The following is a 20,161-nucleotide window of genomic DNA, read 5'->3' as shown; positions in this document are numbered from 1 at the left end:
CAGTCTGGGAAGGCCTCCTGGAGGAGGTGAGCTCTCAGTAGGGCCTTGAAGGGAGGAAGAGAGCTAATAATAATGGCATTTGTTAAGCGCTTACTATGTGCAGAGCACTGTTCTAAGCTCTGGGGGGATACAAGGTGATTAAGTCGTCCCACGTAGGGCTCACAGTCTTATCCCCATTTTCCAGATGAGGTAACTGAGGCTCAGAGAAGTGAAGTGACTTGCCTAAGGTCACACAGCAGACATGTGGCGGAGCCGGGATTAGAACCCATGACCTCTGACTCCAAAGCCCGGGCTCTTTTCCACTGAGCCACGCTGGTTCCGGGGAAATTCCACAGATAATTAAGGTGGAAATATGGCCAATCCATTGGTGGTATTTATTGAACACTTACTATGTGCGGAGCACTGTATTAAGTTCTTGGGAGAACACAGTACAACAGGAATTAGCAGGCATATTCTCTGCTCATAATGAGATTATATTCTAAAGGGCCTTGTAGAAAGAGCACAGGACTGGGAGTCGGAGGGACCTGGGTTCTAATCCTGGTTCCTCCGTTTGTTCTGTGTCCTTGGACAAGTCATTTAACTTCTTTGTGCCTCAGTTACCTCATCGGTAAAATGGGGATTAAGACTGTGAGCTCCATGTGGGACAGGGACTGTGTCCAACATGATTAGCTTGTATCTACCCTAGCACTTAGTACGGTGCCCGGCAGATAGTAAGCCCTTAACAAATACAATTTAAAAAATCAGAAAACTGAATATTCTCCTGGTTGTTTTTCAATCACCACGAACATTTTTGGTATTTAAATAGAAAAAAATTCAGTACTGGAATAAATAAACAAAGCCTTAACCTAAGGGCTTAAATTTTTAATCTGGGTCCCCTGAAAAGCCCCCCCCCCCCCCCCCGGCAAAAAAAAACTAAACTAAACTAAACTAAACCAGCCTTTACTAGCAAGAGAGAGGTCACCAACTGCTGTTGATTGCCAGAACTGATATCCCCTTATGAGCATGCACAGGAGGGATTTAAATGCTAATGGGTAACCCTCTTTGTGGGACCCCCTCAATGAGGGAGATCCTTGTACCTACTAACTTTGCTATTGAAATAATGACAGAACTCTAAATGAGTTTCCACTGCAGTCAAGAGAACATAGGGTTAAGCCGAAAGGCATGGCTTGGTGGAAGTGCCTATAGGTGCCTGCAGTTATTCAACTTGTAATTACACTTTTAACTGTTGACTTGGGGAGTCGTTGAAGTCAATATTATATACATTTTGAAATCTTGCCTGGGAAAAGCGCTATTGATTCTGCAAATCTTGTGTAGTCATTTCTATGGACAAGAATGAGTGTGGTTTGACTCATTTATAGTACTCTTAATGGCACTATAAAGAGCATTTGAATGATTTACCTAGCCCTAAAATTTAACACACAGCTGAGCTTTGTAATAAATATTTCTTGCAACTTAAAGCCGTAGACTCAGAGGTTGTGTAGAAACAGTGAACTCTCCCAAGTGCTTAGTACAGTGCTCAGCACACAGTAAGCACTCAGTAAGTATGATCGACTGACTGACAAAATGAACAAGCAAAACATAAACCTGATTCTGCCGAGAAGTTGAAACTCAGGCTTATAATGTGTACTATAGGACAGTTCATGCTAATTGAACTGTTTTAAACCAGCCGTTTCTGCCTGCCATTCCTCTTCCTTACCCAGGAGCAATCAATCAGTGCTTAGTACAGTGTTTAGCACATAGTAAGTGCTTTATTATTATTATTTCAGAGACTTTTTGATTCTTTCAACCAGTGGTCAAATTATACTCTCAGAGGGCAGCTGATTATCCTGAACATCTTCCTTCCAGTTAAATCCTATCTATGTTAGATAGAATAATGCATGCTTTAGGAGAAGCAGCACGGCTCAGTGGAAAGATCCCGGGCTTTGGAGTCAGAGGTCAGGGGTTCAAATCCCGGCTCCACCAACTGTCAGCTGTGTGACTTGGGCAAGTCACTTAACTTCTCTGTGCCTCAGTTACCTCATCTGTAATATGGGGATTAAGACTGTGAGCCCCATGTGGGACAACCTGATCACCTTGTATCCTCCCCAGCGCTTAGAACAGTGCTTTGCACATAGTAAGCGCTTAATAAATGCCATTATTATTATTATTATTATTTAGATGTCATGCTGTTGGATCATCAAAGTGGCCCAGTGGAAAGAAATCAGGAAATTCGTGTTTTTGTTTTGATTTTTTTCGGTATTTGTTAAGCACTTTGTGGCAGGTGCTGTGCTAATTGCAGCAGTAGATACAAGCAAATCAGGTTGGACAGAGGCCCTGTCCCACATGGAGCTCACAGTCTTAATCCCCACTTTACAGATGAGGCAACCGAGGCCCAGAGAAGTGAAGTGACTTGTCAAGGGTCACACGGCAGATGAGTGGTGGAGTCGGGATTAGAACCCAGGCCCTTCTGACTCCTAGGCTCCTTCTTTATCCACTAGGCCACACTGCTTCCCTTTTCTAATCACACGTCTGCTACCGGCTTACTGTGTGATGTTAAGCAAGTCATTTAACTTCTCTGGGCCTCAGTTTCCTGGGGATAAAATACCTCTTCTCCCACCTCTTAGATTCCAAACTCCCTCTTAGATTATGAACTGACTTCTAGACATAAGCTCCTTGTAGGCAGGGAGTATGTCTACCATCTCTGTTGTATTATACTTTCCCGAGGATTTAGTGTAGTGTTTGACACACTTATGTGCTCAATGAATTCCATTGACTGTTGGAGGGATTGATCACACTTGGGATTATATCTGCCTCAGTGCTTGGCATGTATTATGCACCTAAAAGAGACTATAATTATTATATTGAAAATAAGTTTGGAGTATCTCCGCGTTTACTTCGGTAAACTTTAGCAAGTTATTGAACATCAATGGCAATAATTCCTTAGCAAGTTTTTGCCATCTTTGTTTCCAATTACTGGATCCTCAGACATAGCCAATTAAGTGATATTTTTAACAATGCTTGTCCTTCTGTCTGATAAAGAACACTGTTCTCAGAATTACGCTTTAAGAAAAGTCCAGTTTAAATTATATCCCTTGCTTTAAAAGGCATGTAAGTTGTCAGAGCTCATTTCCTTCTGTGGAATCGGTCAAAAAAAAAAAGTTTTATCCCAGCTGCCCAGAAAAATGTCTCTTCTTTCAGTCTTCTTCTTGAATCCTGGTTGATCCTTTGTGATAGCATGAAGGTAGTTGTAAGAAAGAATTTCACTTGTTTCCATATGCTCATTTACCAGGTAGAATTACATTTAATAATATTCATCTTTTTCACCCCTGAATAAGCAGTTTTCAAAGAAAGCAACCTCTAGACCTTGTTTAGCTATTATGTATGCTACAGTTGTCCCTTCATTTCAAAGATCATCATCATCATCATCAATCGTATTTATTGAGCGCTTACTATGTGCAGAGCACTGTACTAAGCACTTGGGAAGTACAAATTGGCAACATATAGAGACAGTCCCTACCCAACAGTGGGCTCACAGTCTAAAAGGGGGAGACAGAGAACAAAACCAAACATACTAACAAAATAAAATAAATAGGATAGATATGTACAAGTAAAATAAATAAATAGAGTAATAAATATGTACAACCATATATGCATATATACATGTGCTGTGGGGTAGGGAAGGAGGTAAGATGGGGGGGATGGAGAGGGGGACGAGGGGGAGAGGAAGGAAGGGGCTCAGTCTGGGAAGGCCTCCTGGAGGAGGTGAGCTCTCAGCAGGGCCTTGAAGGGAGGAAGAGAGCTAGCTTGGCGGATGGGCAGAGGGAGGGCATTCCAGGCCCGGGGGATGACGTGGGCCGGGAGTCGATGGCGGGACAGGCGAGAACGAGGTACGGTGAGGAGATTAGCGGCGGAGGAGTGGAGGGTACGGGCTGGGCTGGAGAAGGAGAGAAGGGAGGTGAGGTAGGAGGGGGCGAGGTGATGGACAGCCTTGAAGCCCAGGGTGAGGAGTTTCTGCCTGATGCGCAGATTGATTGGAAGCCACTGGAGGTTTTTGAGGAGGGGAGTAATATGCCCAGAGCGTTTCTGGACAAAGATAATCCGGGCAGCAGCATGAAGTATGGATTGAAGTGGAGAGAGACACGAGGATGGGAGATCAGAGAGAAGGCTGGTGCAGTAGTCCAGACGGGATAGGATGAGAGCTTGAATGAGCAGGGTAGCGGTTTGGATGGAGAGGAAAGGGCGGATCTTAGCAATGTTGCGGAGCTGAGACCGGCAGGTTTTGGTGACGGCTTGGATGTGAGGGGTGAATGAGAGAGCGGAGTCGAGGATGACACCAAGGTTGCGGGCTTGTGAGACGGGAAGGATGGTAGTGCCGTCAACAGAGATGGGAAAGTCAGGGAGAGGACAAGGTTTGGGAGGGAAGTCAAGGAGTTCAGTCTTTGACATGTTGAGCTTTAGGTGGCGGGCAGACATCCAGATGGAGATGTCCTGAAGGCAGGAGGAGATGCGAGCCTGGAGAGAGGGGGAGAGAGCAGGGGCAGAGATGTAGATCTGAGTGTCATCAGCGTAGAGATGATAGTAAAGATGATGCGGCTGACATTGTTTCCAAATTGAAAACCCTGGTGTGCAGCCAAAAATCAATTATTGCATTCATCTAGTCTCTAAGCTCATCTCCTACACTGTAAGCTCACTGTGGGCAGGAAATGCGTCTGCTAACTTTGTTGTACCGTCTGACCATATTTATCTCTTTGCTTCAGCGTTGTTTAAGTCCTTGCTTAAGAATGAGGTGGATTGGGGTTGTTTTTGCTTTATTTAAACTCGTTTTTGAAACGAAGCCAGTTTTTACGGCAATATTGATGGAGACTAGGAATTCTAAAGGTTCAAAGAAGCAGCGTGGTCTCGTGAAAAGAGCACGAAGCTGGGAGCCAGAGGACTTGGGTTCTAATCCCCGCTCTCTCAAATGCTTGTTTTGTGACCTTGGGTATGTCACTTAACTTCTCTGTGCCTCAGTTCTCCTGTTCTCCCTCCTAAAAGGGAGCTCCATATGGGACAGGGACTGTGTCCAACTTAATTCACTCGTATCTACCCCAGTGCTTAGAACAGTGTTTAACACATAGTAAACACTTAACAAATACCATTAAAAAAATTTCAGATTCCGTGCCTAGTGGGCCATACAGCCACTTAATCATATTTATTGAGTGCTTACTGTGTGCAGAGCACTGTACTAAGCACTTGGGAGAGTACAATGTAACAATAAACAGACGCATTCCCTGCCCATGACAAGGGAAGAAAAACCTGCCCCATGGACTCCGCTGGTCGCTGTGTCTTCAGTCTCTTATTATTGCTCTACACTGTGATACAGATTTAAATCACTCTCATCAAGCCAATCTTTCTTCTGCTCTTACTTCCCAACACTCTTGAATTGGGGATGTGGCTCTTCATAAACAAATATAATGTGTTAAAGAAGTGGAATTGGAGTGCCAGGCCCTGAAAGCAAGGCCCGCAGCCACCGAGCCTTGCCTGACTTGGCGTATGTGTATAGTGGTCAGGGCTATCCTCTGGGCAGTGGATTTTCCTGTCACACTTGGCATGCAGTGTTGGAGATTCAACTCCCAAAGATGTCAGCAAAACATAAATAGCATCGATTGATTGACTGGCTACAAAGATTCAATATAAGGAATGGATTGTGTCCAGTAGGACCAAAAAGAAATGAAGGCCAGTATGAAATAAAATCGATTTCTATTCTCCTCATTGATATTAATTCTGGATGATTATCTAAAGACCAAGAGCTTAAATGCCAGATTGTCTTTCAGACTAACAGTACAGAGGCAACATTGTTATGAATGAATTATTGTATTTTTAATTGAGTTGAAAATGAGTGTCCTGTATTCAAGGGAAATTATACTCATATCTACCTCATTCATTCATTCAGTCATATTTGTTGAGTGCTTGTGTGCAGAGCACTGTACTAAGCGCTTGGGAAGTACAAGTTGGTAACATATACAGACGGTCCCTACCCAGCAACGGGCTCACAGGGAGAGACAGACAACAAAACAAAACATGTGGACAGGTGTCAAGTCATCAGAACAAATAATAATAATAATAATAATGGCATTTATTAAGCACTTACTATGTGCAAAGCACTGTTCCATATAAAAACAGTATCCATAATTCAGGGTACTAAACTTTGAAAGGCCTGCTTCCCTGACCCAAAATGTAGAATCCCCAAGAGAATCATTTTAAGAGTCAAGAGAGTAGAAATGTTTCACAGTTTCTCAGAATATTGAAGCAAAAAGGGTATTGCAGTAGAACAGAATGAAATAGAAGAGATTCTTCCAGGTGTAATGGAAAATGCAGTCTAGATAGCTTGACCAAAGTGCGCCTCTGAAAAGTGCTCCAAATGCTCCGTCCCACTGTAGTTTTAACATAGGGAGAAGGGTCACACGAATGAGTAGGAGCAAAGTTTGGGCACATTTGAAAACTTAAACTGGAAGAGATTTGATCCTCATGGTCTTGTCTTATGCCGGCGAGTCGACTCCGACCCATAGCGACGCCACGGACACATCTCTCCCAGAACGCCCCACCTCCATCTGGAATTGTTCTGGTAGTGGATCCATAGCGTTTTCTTGGTAAAAATCCAGAAGTGGTTTACCACCGCCTCCTTCCATGCAGTAAATTTGAGTCTCTGCCCTCGACTCTCTCCCATCCCACTGCTGCCCAGCACAGGTGAGTTTTGACTTGTAACAGATTGCCTTCCACTCTCTAGCCACTGCCAAAGCTAGGAATGGAATGGATATGCCTCTACTTGACTCTCCCTCTCAAAGTCGAGACTGGTAGAGTAGTGGAAACTCTCCAGGTGCCAGTCTGAGAGAGGAACATCATGGTGGAGGGGTACATTTATTTTCTAACGACTGTAAGAAATTACAGTTCTGGAGTAAGTGTGAGTGGGAAAATGGCTAATTTTAAAAAATTGAAACTATTACATAGATTTGGAATGCTCCATTAACAGGAACCACTTCTGATCTTTTAGGAAGACCTGAAATTGTGTGGCAGATTCTTGAAATTACCATTAGATCTGATAAGGTAAAAATGAGATCAGAATATAGGCCTGTCCTTGGATCGCAGATATATTGGTGCTTTGCACACAGTAAGTGCTTAATAAATGCTATCATTATTTTTTTTTATTCTTCTAGACTGTGAACCCATTGTTGGGAAGGGACCGTCTCTATATGTTGCTAACTTGTACTTCCCAAGCACTTAGTACAGTGCTCTGCACACAGTAAACGCTCAATAAATCCAATTGAATGAATGAATGAATTGGTGATAGTGTGAGAACAATTATATAGTGGTATTCGTTATACCAAGCTGGGAGCAGAAATGTACTAACTGACTAACAGAGCTTCTTACTGAAAGTAAAAAGTGGGATTTAAATAAATCTTCCTGTTGACTGTTTACCCCTACAAAGGTCATTTGTTAAGCATCTGTCTTTTACATCAGACAGGTAAAGAGAAAAACACTCAATCATGTGTCTGTTGAGTCAGCTTTCCCAACTGTCTTAGGGTCCTGGGTTGATTCTTTCCTAAGGTGGATATTTTACTCTCCAAATGCATTTTTCGGCCCCTCTTCCTTCTTTCCTAAGTTTTGGTTTTCTTACGGTTAATAAGATATACAGGGCTTAATTTGGAAAGACGAGATTTCACTTCCTCAGCTTTACCTGGCCCTCTAAATGATGATTATTTTGCTCTTATTGTGTAATAAGCACTGTGCTGAGTGCTGTGATGGACACAAGATAACTACCAGAAACAGGGGCCCTATCTCTCATAGGGCTCACAGTCTAAGAAGGGAGAGCAGGTATCTTATCTCCATTTTATAAATGGGAAAACTGAGGTCCTGAAAGGTTAACTGACTTGCCTGTCTACTAGTTTTCTTTTGTTGTCGGTCTCCCCCTTCTAGACCGTGAGCCCGTTGTTGGGTAGGGATTGTCTCTATCTTTTGCCGAACTGTACTTTCCAAGCGTTTTTAGTGCAGTGCTCTGCATCATCATCATCATCATCAATCGTATTTATTGAGCGCTTACTATGTGCAGAGCACTGTACTAAGGGCTTGGGAAGTACATATTGGCAACATATAGAGACAGTCCCTACCCAACAGTGGGCTCACAGTCTAAAAGGGGGAGACAGAGAACAAAACCAAACATACTAACAAAATAAAATAAATAGAATAGATATGTACAAATAAAATAAATAAATAAATAGAGTAAAAAAATATGTACAAACATATATACATATATACAGGTGCTGTGGGGAAGGGAAGGAGGTAAGATGGGGGGGATGGAGAGGGGGGCGAGGGGGGAGAGGAAGGAAGCGCACACAGTATTCTGCACACAGTAAGCGCTCAATAAATGCAATTGAATGAACTTGCCTAACCTGTGGCACTGTGGGCAGGGAAAGTATCTATTAACTCTGTTGTATTGTAGTTTCCCAAGTGCTTAGTGAACTAAATTCCATTGCATGATTAGAACCATGGTCTCCTGATTTTCAGTTCCATGCTCATCAGTCTCCCCACCTTCAAGGCCTTATTAGAAGCACATCTCCTCCATGAAGTCTTCCCCGACTAAGTCCTCATCTCCTCTTATCCCTCTCCCTTCCTCATCACCTGTACACTTGAATTTGCACTCTTTATTCACCCCTCCGTCAGCCCCGCAGCACTTATGTACTTATCCGTAATTTAGTTATATTAAATGTCTCCCTTCTCCCTCTAGACTGTAAGTTCAATGTGGGCAGAGATCATGTCTACCGAGTGTAGACTATTACTCTATTTATTTATTACTCTATTTATTTTACTTGTACATATCTATTCTATTTATTTTATTTTGTTAGTATGTTTGGTTTTGTTCTCTGTCTCCCCCTTCTAGACTGTGATCCCACTGTTGGGTAGGGACCATCTCTATATGTTGCCAACTTGTACTTCCCAAGTGCTTAGTACAGTGCTCTGCACACAGTAAGCGCTCAATAAATATGATTGATTGATTGATTGATTGATTATATTGTACTCAGAGAAGCAGCGTGGCTCAGTGGAAAGAGCACAGGCTTTGGAGTCAGTGGTCATGGCTTCAAATCCTGGATCCACCAATTGTCAGCTGTGTGACTTTGGGCAAGTCACTTAACTTCTCTATGCTTCAGTTACCTCATCTGTAAAATGGGGATTGACTGTGAGCCCCCCGTGGGACAACCTGATCACCTTGTAGCCTCCCCAGCACTTGGAACAGTGCTTTGCACTTAATAAATGCCATTATTATTATTATTATTATTATTATTATTATTATTATTACTCTCCCAAGCACTCAGCATAGTGCTTAGCACACAGTAACCACTCAGTAAATACGATTGGCCGATTGATTGATTGATTGCTCTTTCTGGTAGACCTGCTGCTTCCAGATTCCCCATAATTTCCAAAATTCACCTTCTCTAGACTCAAGAGGGTTGAAAACTGTCATCAAATTAGGTAGGGATAAATTGCTTGCCTGGCAAAGGCCAAACAGAACATTAAGACTATGTCTTTAAGAGCAGACAGTTAAAGGAGGGGTTGGCAAATATCCAGGTAATTTTGACTGTGCATTCAGTGAAACTCGTAGTCTTGCCAAAAAAAAATCCATTTGAGGCTCCATTCAGACCAATTAAGTGACTATATTGATCAGATCACCTAGATAATGGCCAGATCTCCCTTTAATTTGTGCTCAGTAGACATAACCTGTGGATAATCATGAAGTAGATTTTGAATTTTGCAATTCAAGTTTTCAGACAGGTTTGAAGTGACTGAGGAGTAATGTCACTTGAAAATTCTTTCGGGGCCGTATTACTTTGGAAAACTACAAAGCTGTTGCCATTTGGGGTCATATTTTGTTTATACTATGGATAGATGTTTTACAGCAGATGTCATACATTTATCCCATGTGCCCATCTGCCTGCTTCAGTGCGCTGAACACAAAAAGGGCTTAAAATATACTGATGATGATGATGACGATGATCAAATGTATTACCTGGAGAGAGTTAAGATGCCCCCCATATCTTTAATTTACAATGAAATAGTTGTTTACTTTTAGTGTTGAGTGAGAAAGTGCAGGAGCATGGTGAAGACAAATGACTGAAGAGTTGGATACACAGATATCTAGACCCTTCATTAGACTCTTTGCTAAAATCAATCTGCTGTCAAGATCAATCAGTCAATCGATGGTATATTTATTGAGCACTTACTGGGAGGAGAGCACTGTATTGAGCATTTAAGGACATACAACGGAGTTGGTAAAGATAGTAATAATAATAATAATGGTATTTATTAAGCGCTTACTATGTGCAAAGCACTGTTCTAAGCGCTGGGGGGATACAAGGTGATCAGGTTGTCCCACAGGGGTCTCACAGTCAACCCCCACTTTACAGATGAGGGAACTGAGGCCCAGAGAAGTGAAGTGACTTTCCCAAGGTCACACAGCTGACAGTTGGCAGAGCCGGGATTTGAACCCACGACCCCCGACTCCAAAGCCCGGGCTCTTTCCACCGAGCCACGAAAGGTTCACAGAAATTAGAACTGGATCAAAATTTCACAAGTACTGTGTGTCTGTGAAACAGTCACTCTCCCTTGCCTTTTCCCTGGGGGTGAGTGTGGGTTTGTGTATGTGCAGGTGTGCGAAAAAAAAGTGGAATAATAATGGCATTTATTAAGGGCTTACTATGTGTAAAGCACTGTTCTAAGCGCTGAGCACTGTTCTAAGCGCTGGCACTGTTCTAAGCGCTGATAAACGCTTAATAAAATGTTGGTTCAAGAAAAAGTGGAATGGTGATAAGAGGGCTGAGCTCCTGAGTTACTGTGGAGGCAGGTGGCAGACCAGGGGAGCGAGGAAAGTGAATGAAGGGTTGAATGATTGTTTCATTCCACCACATTGGATTTTAAGGGCCAGGGATTGATTTCGGAGAAATCCGATAAGAAAGAGTTTGTGCTATATGCAAGTGACATACTGCCCTTCATTTATGTATATATATACATATGTTTATATGTTTGTACATATTTATTACTCTATTTATTTGTTTATTTATTTATCTTACTTGTACATATCTATTCTATTTATTTTATTTTGTTAGTATGTTTGGTTTTGTTCTCTGTCTCCCCCTTCTAGACTGTGAGCCCGCTGTTGGGTAGGGACTGTCTCTATGTGTTGCCGACTTGTACTTCCCAAGCGCTTAGTTCAGTGCTCTGAACACAGTAAGCACTCAATAAATACAATTGATTGATTGATTATGTACAACAGATCACTCCTCCTCCTGAATCTCTCAGACATCCAAGCAGATGCCTTCTCAATCACCTTATTTGAGGCAGGATAGGGGGAGGCAACTGGGCATATCCCCCAGATTTGAAGTGAACCTGGGGAAATTCTACAGCGCTCAGAGAAGGAGTGAAGATCCTCTCCAATGGAGATTCTCCCCCGAGGATTTGAGACTGACTTCCCTACCTCCCATCACTAATGACTAATTAGGGGTGGATTGGTAATTTTGCCACTCCTAGGAACTAAGATTAGTACCCCTCCCTTCCTCTTCCCCACACAGTGGAGTAAAAGAAATGTCGTCCGAGTTTCTGACTGTGCTGCTCCTGAGGTGAGCTCACTCTGGACTTTCATAGTCATAAAGCCAGTCATCTTTTTGTACTGCACTCTCTCTTCTGCTATGTGCTCAGGTAGTTTGCTGCAATAAAAAAGAAGAGGTCACAAACACCCTGTATTATACTTGTAAATATTTTTAGGGTTTTTTCCCCCTCCAAAGAATTAATAATAATAATGACGGTATTTGCTAAGTGCTTGCTATGTGTCAAGCACTGTTTAAAGCGCAGGGGTACACACTGAGAAGCAGCGTGGCTCAGTGGAAAGAGCCTGGACTTTGGAGTCAGAAGTCATGTGTTCAAATCCCGGCTCTTCCAACTGTCAGCTGTGTGACTTTGGGTAAGTCACTTCACTTCTCTGTGCCTCAGTTACCTCATCTGGAAAATGGGGATTAAAACTGTGAGCCCCCCGTGGGACAACCTGATCACCCTGTAACCTCTCCAGCGCTTAAAACAGTACTTTGCACATAGTTAGTGCTTAACAAATACCATCATTATTATTATTATTGCATACAAGATAACCAGGTTGTCCCATGTGGGGCTACAGTCTTCATCCCTATTTTACAAATGAGGTAACTGAGGCACAGAGAAGTGAAGTGACTTGCCCAAAGTCACACAGCTGATAAGTGGAGGAGACGGGATTAGAACCCACCACCTCTGACTCCCAAGCCTGGACTCTTTCCACTAAGTCACGCTGCTTCTGCCCTCATTCCCAATATTTTCTTCTACTAATGATATTAATAATAACTCTGGTATTTATTAAGCATTTTTTAGGGTATTTGTCAAATGCTTGCTATGTTCCAGACACTGAACTAAGCACTGAGGTAGGTACAGGATCATCAGGTTAGACACAGTCCATGTCTCATATGAGGCTCACAGCTTTAATCCCCATTTTACAGGTGAGGTAACTGAGGGGAAAAAAAGTTGTGACTTAACAACCTGATCACCTTGTAACTTCCCCAGTGCTTAGAACAGTACTTTGCACATAGTAAGCGCTTAACAAATACCATCATTATTATTATTACATACAAGATAACCATGTTGTCCCATGTGGGGCTACAGTCTTCATCCCTATTTTACAGATGAGGTAACTGAGGCACAGAGAAGTGAAGTGACTTGCCCAAAGTCACACAGCTGATAAGTGGCAGAGCCAGGATTAGAACCCACCACCTCTGACTCCCAAGCCCAGGCTCTTTTCACTAAGTCACGCTGCTTCTGCCCTCATTCCCAATATTTTCTTCTACTAATAATATTAATAATAACTTTGGTATTTATTAAGCATTTTTTAGGGTATTTGTCAAATGCTTGATATGTTCTGGACACTGACCTCAGTACTGAGGTAGGTACAGGATCATCGGGTTAGACACAGTCCATGTCCCATATGAGGCTCACAGCTTTAATCCCCATTTTACAGGTGAGGTAACTGAGGGGAAAAAAAGTTAAGTGACTTGCCCAAGGTCACACAGCAGATAAGTGGCGGAGCCGGAGTTAGAATCCAGATCTTTGTAACTCCCAGGCCCATGGTCTTTCCAGTAGGCAATGCTGCTTCTACAGTGCCAAACACTGTACTAAGCGTTGCAAGGAGATATAAGGTGATCAGGGTGGACACAGTCCTTGTCTTATGTAATAATAATAATAATAATAATAATAATGATATTTGTTAAGCACGATGTGCCATGGATCGTTCTAAGTGCTGGGTAGATACAAGGTCATCAGGTTGTCCCTTGAGGGACTCATGGTCTTAATCCCCATTTTACAGACGAGGTAACTGAGGCCCAGAGAAGTTAAGTGACTTACCCAAGGTCACACAGCAGACAAGTGGTTCAGCCGGGATTAGAACCCACGTCCTCCGACTCCCAAGCCCATGCTCTTGACACTTGGCCATGCTGCTTCTCATGGGGCTCACGGTCTAATCGGGGGAAGAACAGATGAGGCAGCCGAGGCCCAGAGGAGTGAAGCGACTGGCCCAAGGTTTCATAGCGAGCCAGTGGCATAGCAGGATTAGAACTCAGGTCCTCTGATTCCCAGACTCATGCTCCTTCCACTAGGACCCACTGCTTCTCACCGGTGTTATTGACTGGGCAGTACAGGGTCCTTATTCGACCACCAGACTACCTCCTATCACTGCCCTCAAATCGGCGGTCGATTTTCCAAATTTGTACGACCTCACATCCTGGGGTAAGCTTTCATTCACGGTTCAAACATGCTTCCCTACCAACTCTTGCTTCAAGACCCCCGCTAAGTTTCTTTCCTTATTAAACCAAAATTAAGGAAAATCTCACGCTACCGGGAAAATACGAATAGCTGCTGAACAGAAGCAATTAGGCCATTGGCAGCATATTCTGCATTATTTCAAGTATTTTAGGACATCTTTGCTAATGTGAACACACTCATGTGATTTCTTTTGCGCTGACTCACTGTAAACAGGTTAGCGTAAAGCAGCAGGATAAAACTCAGATGTGCACGTTCAAAGAAAAGACTATAAAATCATCCAGTTAGATCCACTGTAAAACCATTATTGGTCACTTGAACAATCACCACAAATGCTCTCCTCTTTGAAAATGCCAGTGAATATGAAATGAAATCTAAACGTAAATGGGTTTTTCCAACTAATTATTGCTCATGTGAACTGCTTTCAAAATTACCAAGCATCACTCCGAAAAAGGTGCCGTTGATAAATATGAATTAAGCATGAATAGCCAAATTTCATAAACAGAATTTAATGGAGAAAAAAGGCTAACCAGTTTGTAAGTCAACCTATTACAACCTCCCCGAGGCAAATACCTCATTCTGCTATATCCCATTGTGCTTCTAGCATCAAAGGCCATATGGTTCTATAATATAGGAAATTAGATTTTGGTCATAATACGTTCTCTAATTCCCTCAATCTGTGGATCAGTACATATTTTGTTTTCGCTTTATAAAATGGGTCCATCGTTGAATATTTTTCAGTCACTCATACTGGCGTCCAATATGATCCTGGCCAGGCTGTTATTTTCTCTTTGCATGCGCTTCCAGACAGTTGACTGTCTTGTAAACTACCTAACTCTCCTAGCACCCTCGGGCAGGGGGGTTGCAATCAGGAAGACTCACCTAGTTGTGAAATCTTCAAGGGGCAGCCTTTCCTCCTGCCAGTAATATTTGTATTTGTATTTTATTTGTATTTGTATTTGCCAGTAGTATTTGTGAGCTCCTGCTGGATGCAGAGCCCTGTAAGTGTTGGGGGAGAGGACAGTAGAATTAGTAAGTAACGGCTTAGAGGTATGTACATAAGAGTTGGGGTGGGGGTTGGTGGATTTGAGTGCTTAGAGGCATGGAAGTGTTGAAGTGGGTGAGGGGATGGGCAGAAGGAGAGGATATGAGGGATCAATCAGGGAAGGCCTCCTGGAAATGTGATTTCAGAGGGGCTTTGAAGATAAAGTGTTCTGTCAGAAGTGGAGAGGAGTCAATCACTTGTATTGAGGTCTTACTGTTTGCAGAGCACTGTATTAAGCCCTTGGGAGAGTACACTGTAACAGTCCACTTACAGTGCAGAGGACTAAAACTGTGAACCCATGTGGGCCAGGGACCATGTTCATTCTGATTTAACTTTTATCTACCCCAGTGCTAGAGTGCCTGGAACATAGTAAGCTCCTAACAAATACCATTAACAACGAATAACAAAGAGGTTTTTTCCATGCCAAACCTGCTTATGGCCATAGTGACCAAAGCATAGTGCTCTACTCCGTCTAATACTACTGATGATTAGATGATTGTGCAGAAGGAGTTTGGACATCAAAGGTAAAAACATGCTACTGCATCATAGGGGAGGCTGTAAGCTCCTTGAGAGCAGGGAATAGGTCTACCAAATCTGTTATATTGTACTCTCCCAAACACTTTAGTAAGTGCTCAAAAACTTTGACAGGTTGTTCCTGGGATTTGGGCAGGCTTGTGGGTAGGTGGACACGTGTGCTTCTGACCCTATTCCCTCTCACCTTATGAAATCTCTCGCTCCGTCCCTTCTCCCCTCCTTAACTTCCATCTTCAACCGCTCACTCTCCACTGGTTCCTTCCCCTCTGCCTTCAAACAGCCCAAGTCTCTCCCATACTAAAAAAACCCTCTCTTGACCCCACCTCACCTTCTAGTTATCGCCCTATCTCCCTCCTACCATTCCTTTCCAAACTCCTTGAACGAGTCGTCTACACGCGCCGCCTCGAATTCCTCAACACCAGCTCTGTCCTCGACCCCCTCCAATCTGGCTTCCGTCCCCTACATTCCACGGAAACTGCCCTCTCAAAGCTCACCAGTGACCTCCTGCTTGCCAAATCCAACGGCTCCTACTCTATCCTAATCCTCCTCGACCTCTCAGCTGCCTTCAACACTGTGGACCACCCCCTTCTTCTCAACACGCTATCCAACCTTGGCTTCAGAGACTCTGTCCTCTCCTGGTTCTCCTCTTATCTCTCTGGCCGTTCATTCTCAGTCTCTTTTGCAGGCTCCTCCTCCCCCTCCCATCTCCTTACTGTAGGGGCTCCTCAAGGGTCAGTTCTTGGTCCCCTTCTGTTCTCTATCTACACTTGGTGAATTCATTTGCTCCCACAGCTTCACTATCATCTCTACGCTGATGACACCCAAATCTACATCTCTGCCCCTGCTCTCTCTCCCTCCCTCCAGGCTCGCATCTCCTCCTGCCCTCAGGACATCTCCATCTGGATGTCTGCCCACCATCTATAACTCAACATGTCCAAGACTGAACTCCTTATCTTTCCTCCCAAACCCTGCCCTCTCCCTGACTTTCCCATCACTGTTGATGGCACTTCCATCCTTCCCGTCTTACAAGCCCACAACCTTGGTGTCATCCTCGACTCCGCTCTCTCGTTCACCCTTCACATCCAATCCATCACCAAAACCTGCCAGTCTCACCTCCGCAACATCGCCAAGATCCTCCATTTCCTCTCCATCCAAACCGCTACCCTGCTGGTTCAATCGCTCATCCTATCCCGACTGGATTACTGCATCAGCCTCCTCTCTGATCTCCCATCCTCGTGTCTCTCCCCACTTCAATCCATACTTCATGCTGCTGCCCAGATCGTCTTTGTCCAGAAACACTCTGGGCATGTTACTCCCCTCCTCAAAAATCTCCAGTGGCTACCAATCAACCTATGCATTGGGCAAAAACTCCTCACCCTGGGCTTCAAGGCTGTCCATCACCTCACCCCCTCCTACCTCACCTCCCTTCTCTTCTTCTCCAGCCCAGCCCACACCCTCCGCTCCTCTGCCACTAATTTCCTCACCGTGCCTCGTTCTCGCCTGTCCCGCTGTCGACCCCCGGCCCACCTCATCTCCCGGGCCTGGAATGCCCTCCCTCTGCCCATCCGCCAAGCTAGCTCTCTTCCTCCCTTCAAAGCCCTACTGAGAGCTCACCTCCTCCAAGAGGACTTCCCACACTGAGCCCCTTCCTTCCTTTCCCCCTCGTCCCCCTTTCCATCCCCCTCATCTTACCTCCTTCCCTTCCCCACAGCACCTGTATATATGTATATATGTTTGTACATATTTATTACTCTATTTATTTATTTATCTTATACTTATCTATTCTATTTATTTTATTTTGTTAGTATGTTTGGCTTTGTTCTCTGTCTCCCCCTTCTAGACTGTGAGCCTGATGTTGGGTAGGGACTGTCTCTATGTGTTGCCAACTTGTACTTCCCAAGCGCTTAGTACAGTGCTCTGCACACAGTAAGCGCTCAATAAATACGATTGATTGATTGATTGTTCTACTGATCTTTTTGCTTAAAGGAAAACAGTTTCATTTAACTGATTACTTGACTTCGCTTTTCCAAGCCCCACACTGGTTAGTTAACCCTTTTTTCCCCTTTAATTACAGGTGTAAAAGCTGTGTTTTCTGGCCATTACCACAGAAATGCTGGGGCATGCTTCAAGGATCTGGATATGGTGGTGTCTTCGGCAATTGGATGCCAGTTGGGCAAAGATACCCATGGGCTCCGAGTGGTGGTGGTTACAGCTGAAAAAATCGTTCACAGATACTACAGTTTAAATGAATTGAGCGACAAAGGAATCGAAAAAGATCTGATGGATTTGATGATGCAAAAATAACCATTTTTACTTAGGGCTACACTTCCTCCTTTATAGATTCCATTGTTTTACTTCTCTTTGAACAAAGGTATGATAATCTCTCAATTGGAAAATAAATTGATGATTTTGCATCATTGTGCATGAAGAAGTTACCTTTTTTATTCATTAAAATCTGTCTGTCCTAAGTAGTAATTCACAGAGATTTAACTTTAAAGACAATAATAATAATGATAACTGTGGCATTTGTAAAGCGCCTACTAATGATAACAATTATTATGGTATTTTGTAAGCACCTACTAAGTGTCAAGTACTGTGTTAAGCACTGGGGTAGAGAAAATACAATCAGGCCAGATACAGTCCCTGCCCTTCATGGGGCTTGCAGTCTGAGCCGGGAGGAAGAACAGGTATCTGATCTCCATTGTGCAGATGAGGAAACTGAGCCACAGAGAAGTTAAGTGACTTGCCCAAGGTCACACAGCAAGCAAGTGGTGACCTGAGCTTAGAACCCAGGTCTCCTAACATCCAGTCCTATGCTCTTTCCACTAGGCCTTGCTGCTTCTCGAGCTGAGATGGAAACAATTGGTAAAGGCATATTAATATAGAAGGATTCTGAATCAAACCACTTCTTGACAGATTCTCCAAACAACAATATTGAGAATAAATGTCTAGATTCTGTTATCGAAGTTGATCTCTGCAGCCTCCAACCCCAATTAACTCAATCCCAATTAGATTTCCCACCTTATGATTCTCATCTACGGCTCAGACTGCATTTGGCATCGTAAATTGCCGCTGTGAACCCCAGGAGCTGTCACAAACATGGAAGAGAACTCAGATAACCTGTGATAACATTGCTCTCTTTTCTGGTGAAAACAAATGTCTTTCTCCTGTTACCGGAAACATGTACATTTATTACAATAAAGAGCAACAGAACCAACCTTCACGTTGATTACAGAATATTTTATTTCTAGCCGTGTCACATTAGGAGAACAAAGAGTACAGCCTGATTGTGCAAATCAGACCCGAAGTTTGCATTCGCGATAGCAAGAAAGGTCACTTTGGGCATACAAATCAACTGCATTTAATCAGATGTCATTTAGGGCGAATAAGGGAAGCCCAGAGATGCCCCTTGTGTCAAATCATTCTACCGGTGCTCCTGCGAGCATGGTCTTAAGCTTATAGGCAAATCATTGACTTGACAATCGCTGACAGTCACCAAAGTCTCATTTCAGAGAGCACTTTGGTTGGGGTCAAGTCGACATTCATAAACTGCCTGGCTATTTCAACCCTGAATGGGATTTTTTTTAACTTGAAGTGTCCTAATAATTGAGGCCAAAGTGTATTTTTGAATGTGCATGATCCCAATGATGTGCTATTGTAAACCTAATCTGGGTCTATATTTTTCAAATTTTCAGAATTAATTATTTCTCCAGTTTGTGTCAATTCCACTTGTTCCTATACAATTGTGATGAAATGTACTCATCCAAATTGGGAGGATCCATCAAATTTTGATTTCTTTTCCTTGTAATCCACCAAGAAACCTTGCACATTTATCACATCTAAACTAGCAAGTGATATTACTCCCAAAGGAATTTCTCAGCGGATATTTCCGTTTCTGCCGCAGTTCTATACAGGGTACACTTGATAGCCATCTGATGTTCGTGGTCTCTTGCTGGATAGGTGCAGTTTTCCAGCAAGGAGACATTTTCCTTTACTTCAGCCTTATTGTCCACCCCGGGATCTCTGACAGCCGCTCCATGTCTGTCTTTGCCTGGCCACAGGATCGTGTCCAGAATTCCTGAAAATAGGGTCATGTCACTAGCACCTCTGGAATGCTGTCCCTCTTCATATCCAACGGACAATCATTCTCCTCACGTTCAAAGCCTTATTGAAGGTGCATCTTCTCCAAGAGGCCTTCCCTTATTAAACCCTCATTTCTTCTTTCGCTCCCTTCAGTGTCCCCCTTGCATTTGATTTTGCTCCCTCCCTCAGCCCCACAGCAATTGCAGACATATAAGTATTTACATTAATGTCTGCCTCCACCTCTAGACTGTAAACTCATTGTGGGCAGGGACTCTGTACTTTTCCAAGCGCTTAATAAGCACACCGTAATCAATCAATAAATATGATTGATTGACTTCAGCGGTCAGACATGCCACTGCCCAGACCAATCAGAAAGCACGCCCAAGGAAGCACAAACCATACCCCTTCTGCCTTACTGCCACAAATCCACCCTGCCTTCATGAATGAATGAATGATGGTATTTGTTAAGCGCTTACTATATGCCAAGCACTGTTCTAAGCATTGGGATAGATACAAGGTGATCAGGTTGTCCCCCGTGGGGCTCACTGTCTTAATCCCCATTTTACAGATGAGGTAACTGAGGCACGAGGAAGATAAGTGACTTGTCCAAAGTCACACAGCTGACAAGTGGCGGAGCCGGGATTCGAACCCATGTCCTCTGAC

At 43.4% G+C, this 20,161-nt stretch overlaps 1 protein-coding gene and 1 non-coding gene across 2 annotated transcripts in view; one reads left to right on the top strand and one right to left on the bottom strand.

The window, feature by feature from the left end:
- Positions 1-18,007, top strand: part of CPPED1 (calcineurin like phosphoesterase domain containing 1) — a 96,778-nt gene extending 78,771 nt beyond the window's left edge. The window contains exon 4 of the mRNA XM_038763150.1: positions 17,490-18,007. Within this exon, the coding sequence (XP_038619078.1) occupies positions 17,490-17,719 (230 nt within the window). The 3' untranslated portion in view covers positions 17,720-18,007. The remainder of the gene's footprint in view (positions 1-17,489) is intronic.
- Positions 6,716-6,853, bottom strand: LOC119943080. Its single transcript, XR_005455562.1, has one exon. It is a non-coding gene; the product is annotated as a small nucleolar RNA SNORA7 (small nucleolar RNA).
- Positions 18,008-20,161: the final 2,154 nt, after the last annotated feature.

This window comes from Tachyglossus aculeatus, chromosome 21, assembly GCF_015852505.1.
Source record: "Tachyglossus aculeatus isolate mTacAcu1 chromosome 21, mTacAcu1.pri, whole genome shotgun sequence".
NCBI classification, from domain to species: Eukaryota; Metazoa; Chordata; class Mammalia; order Monotremata; family Tachyglossidae; genus Tachyglossus; species Tachyglossus aculeatus.
This window is presented reverse-complemented; position numbering and strand designations above follow the sequence as displayed.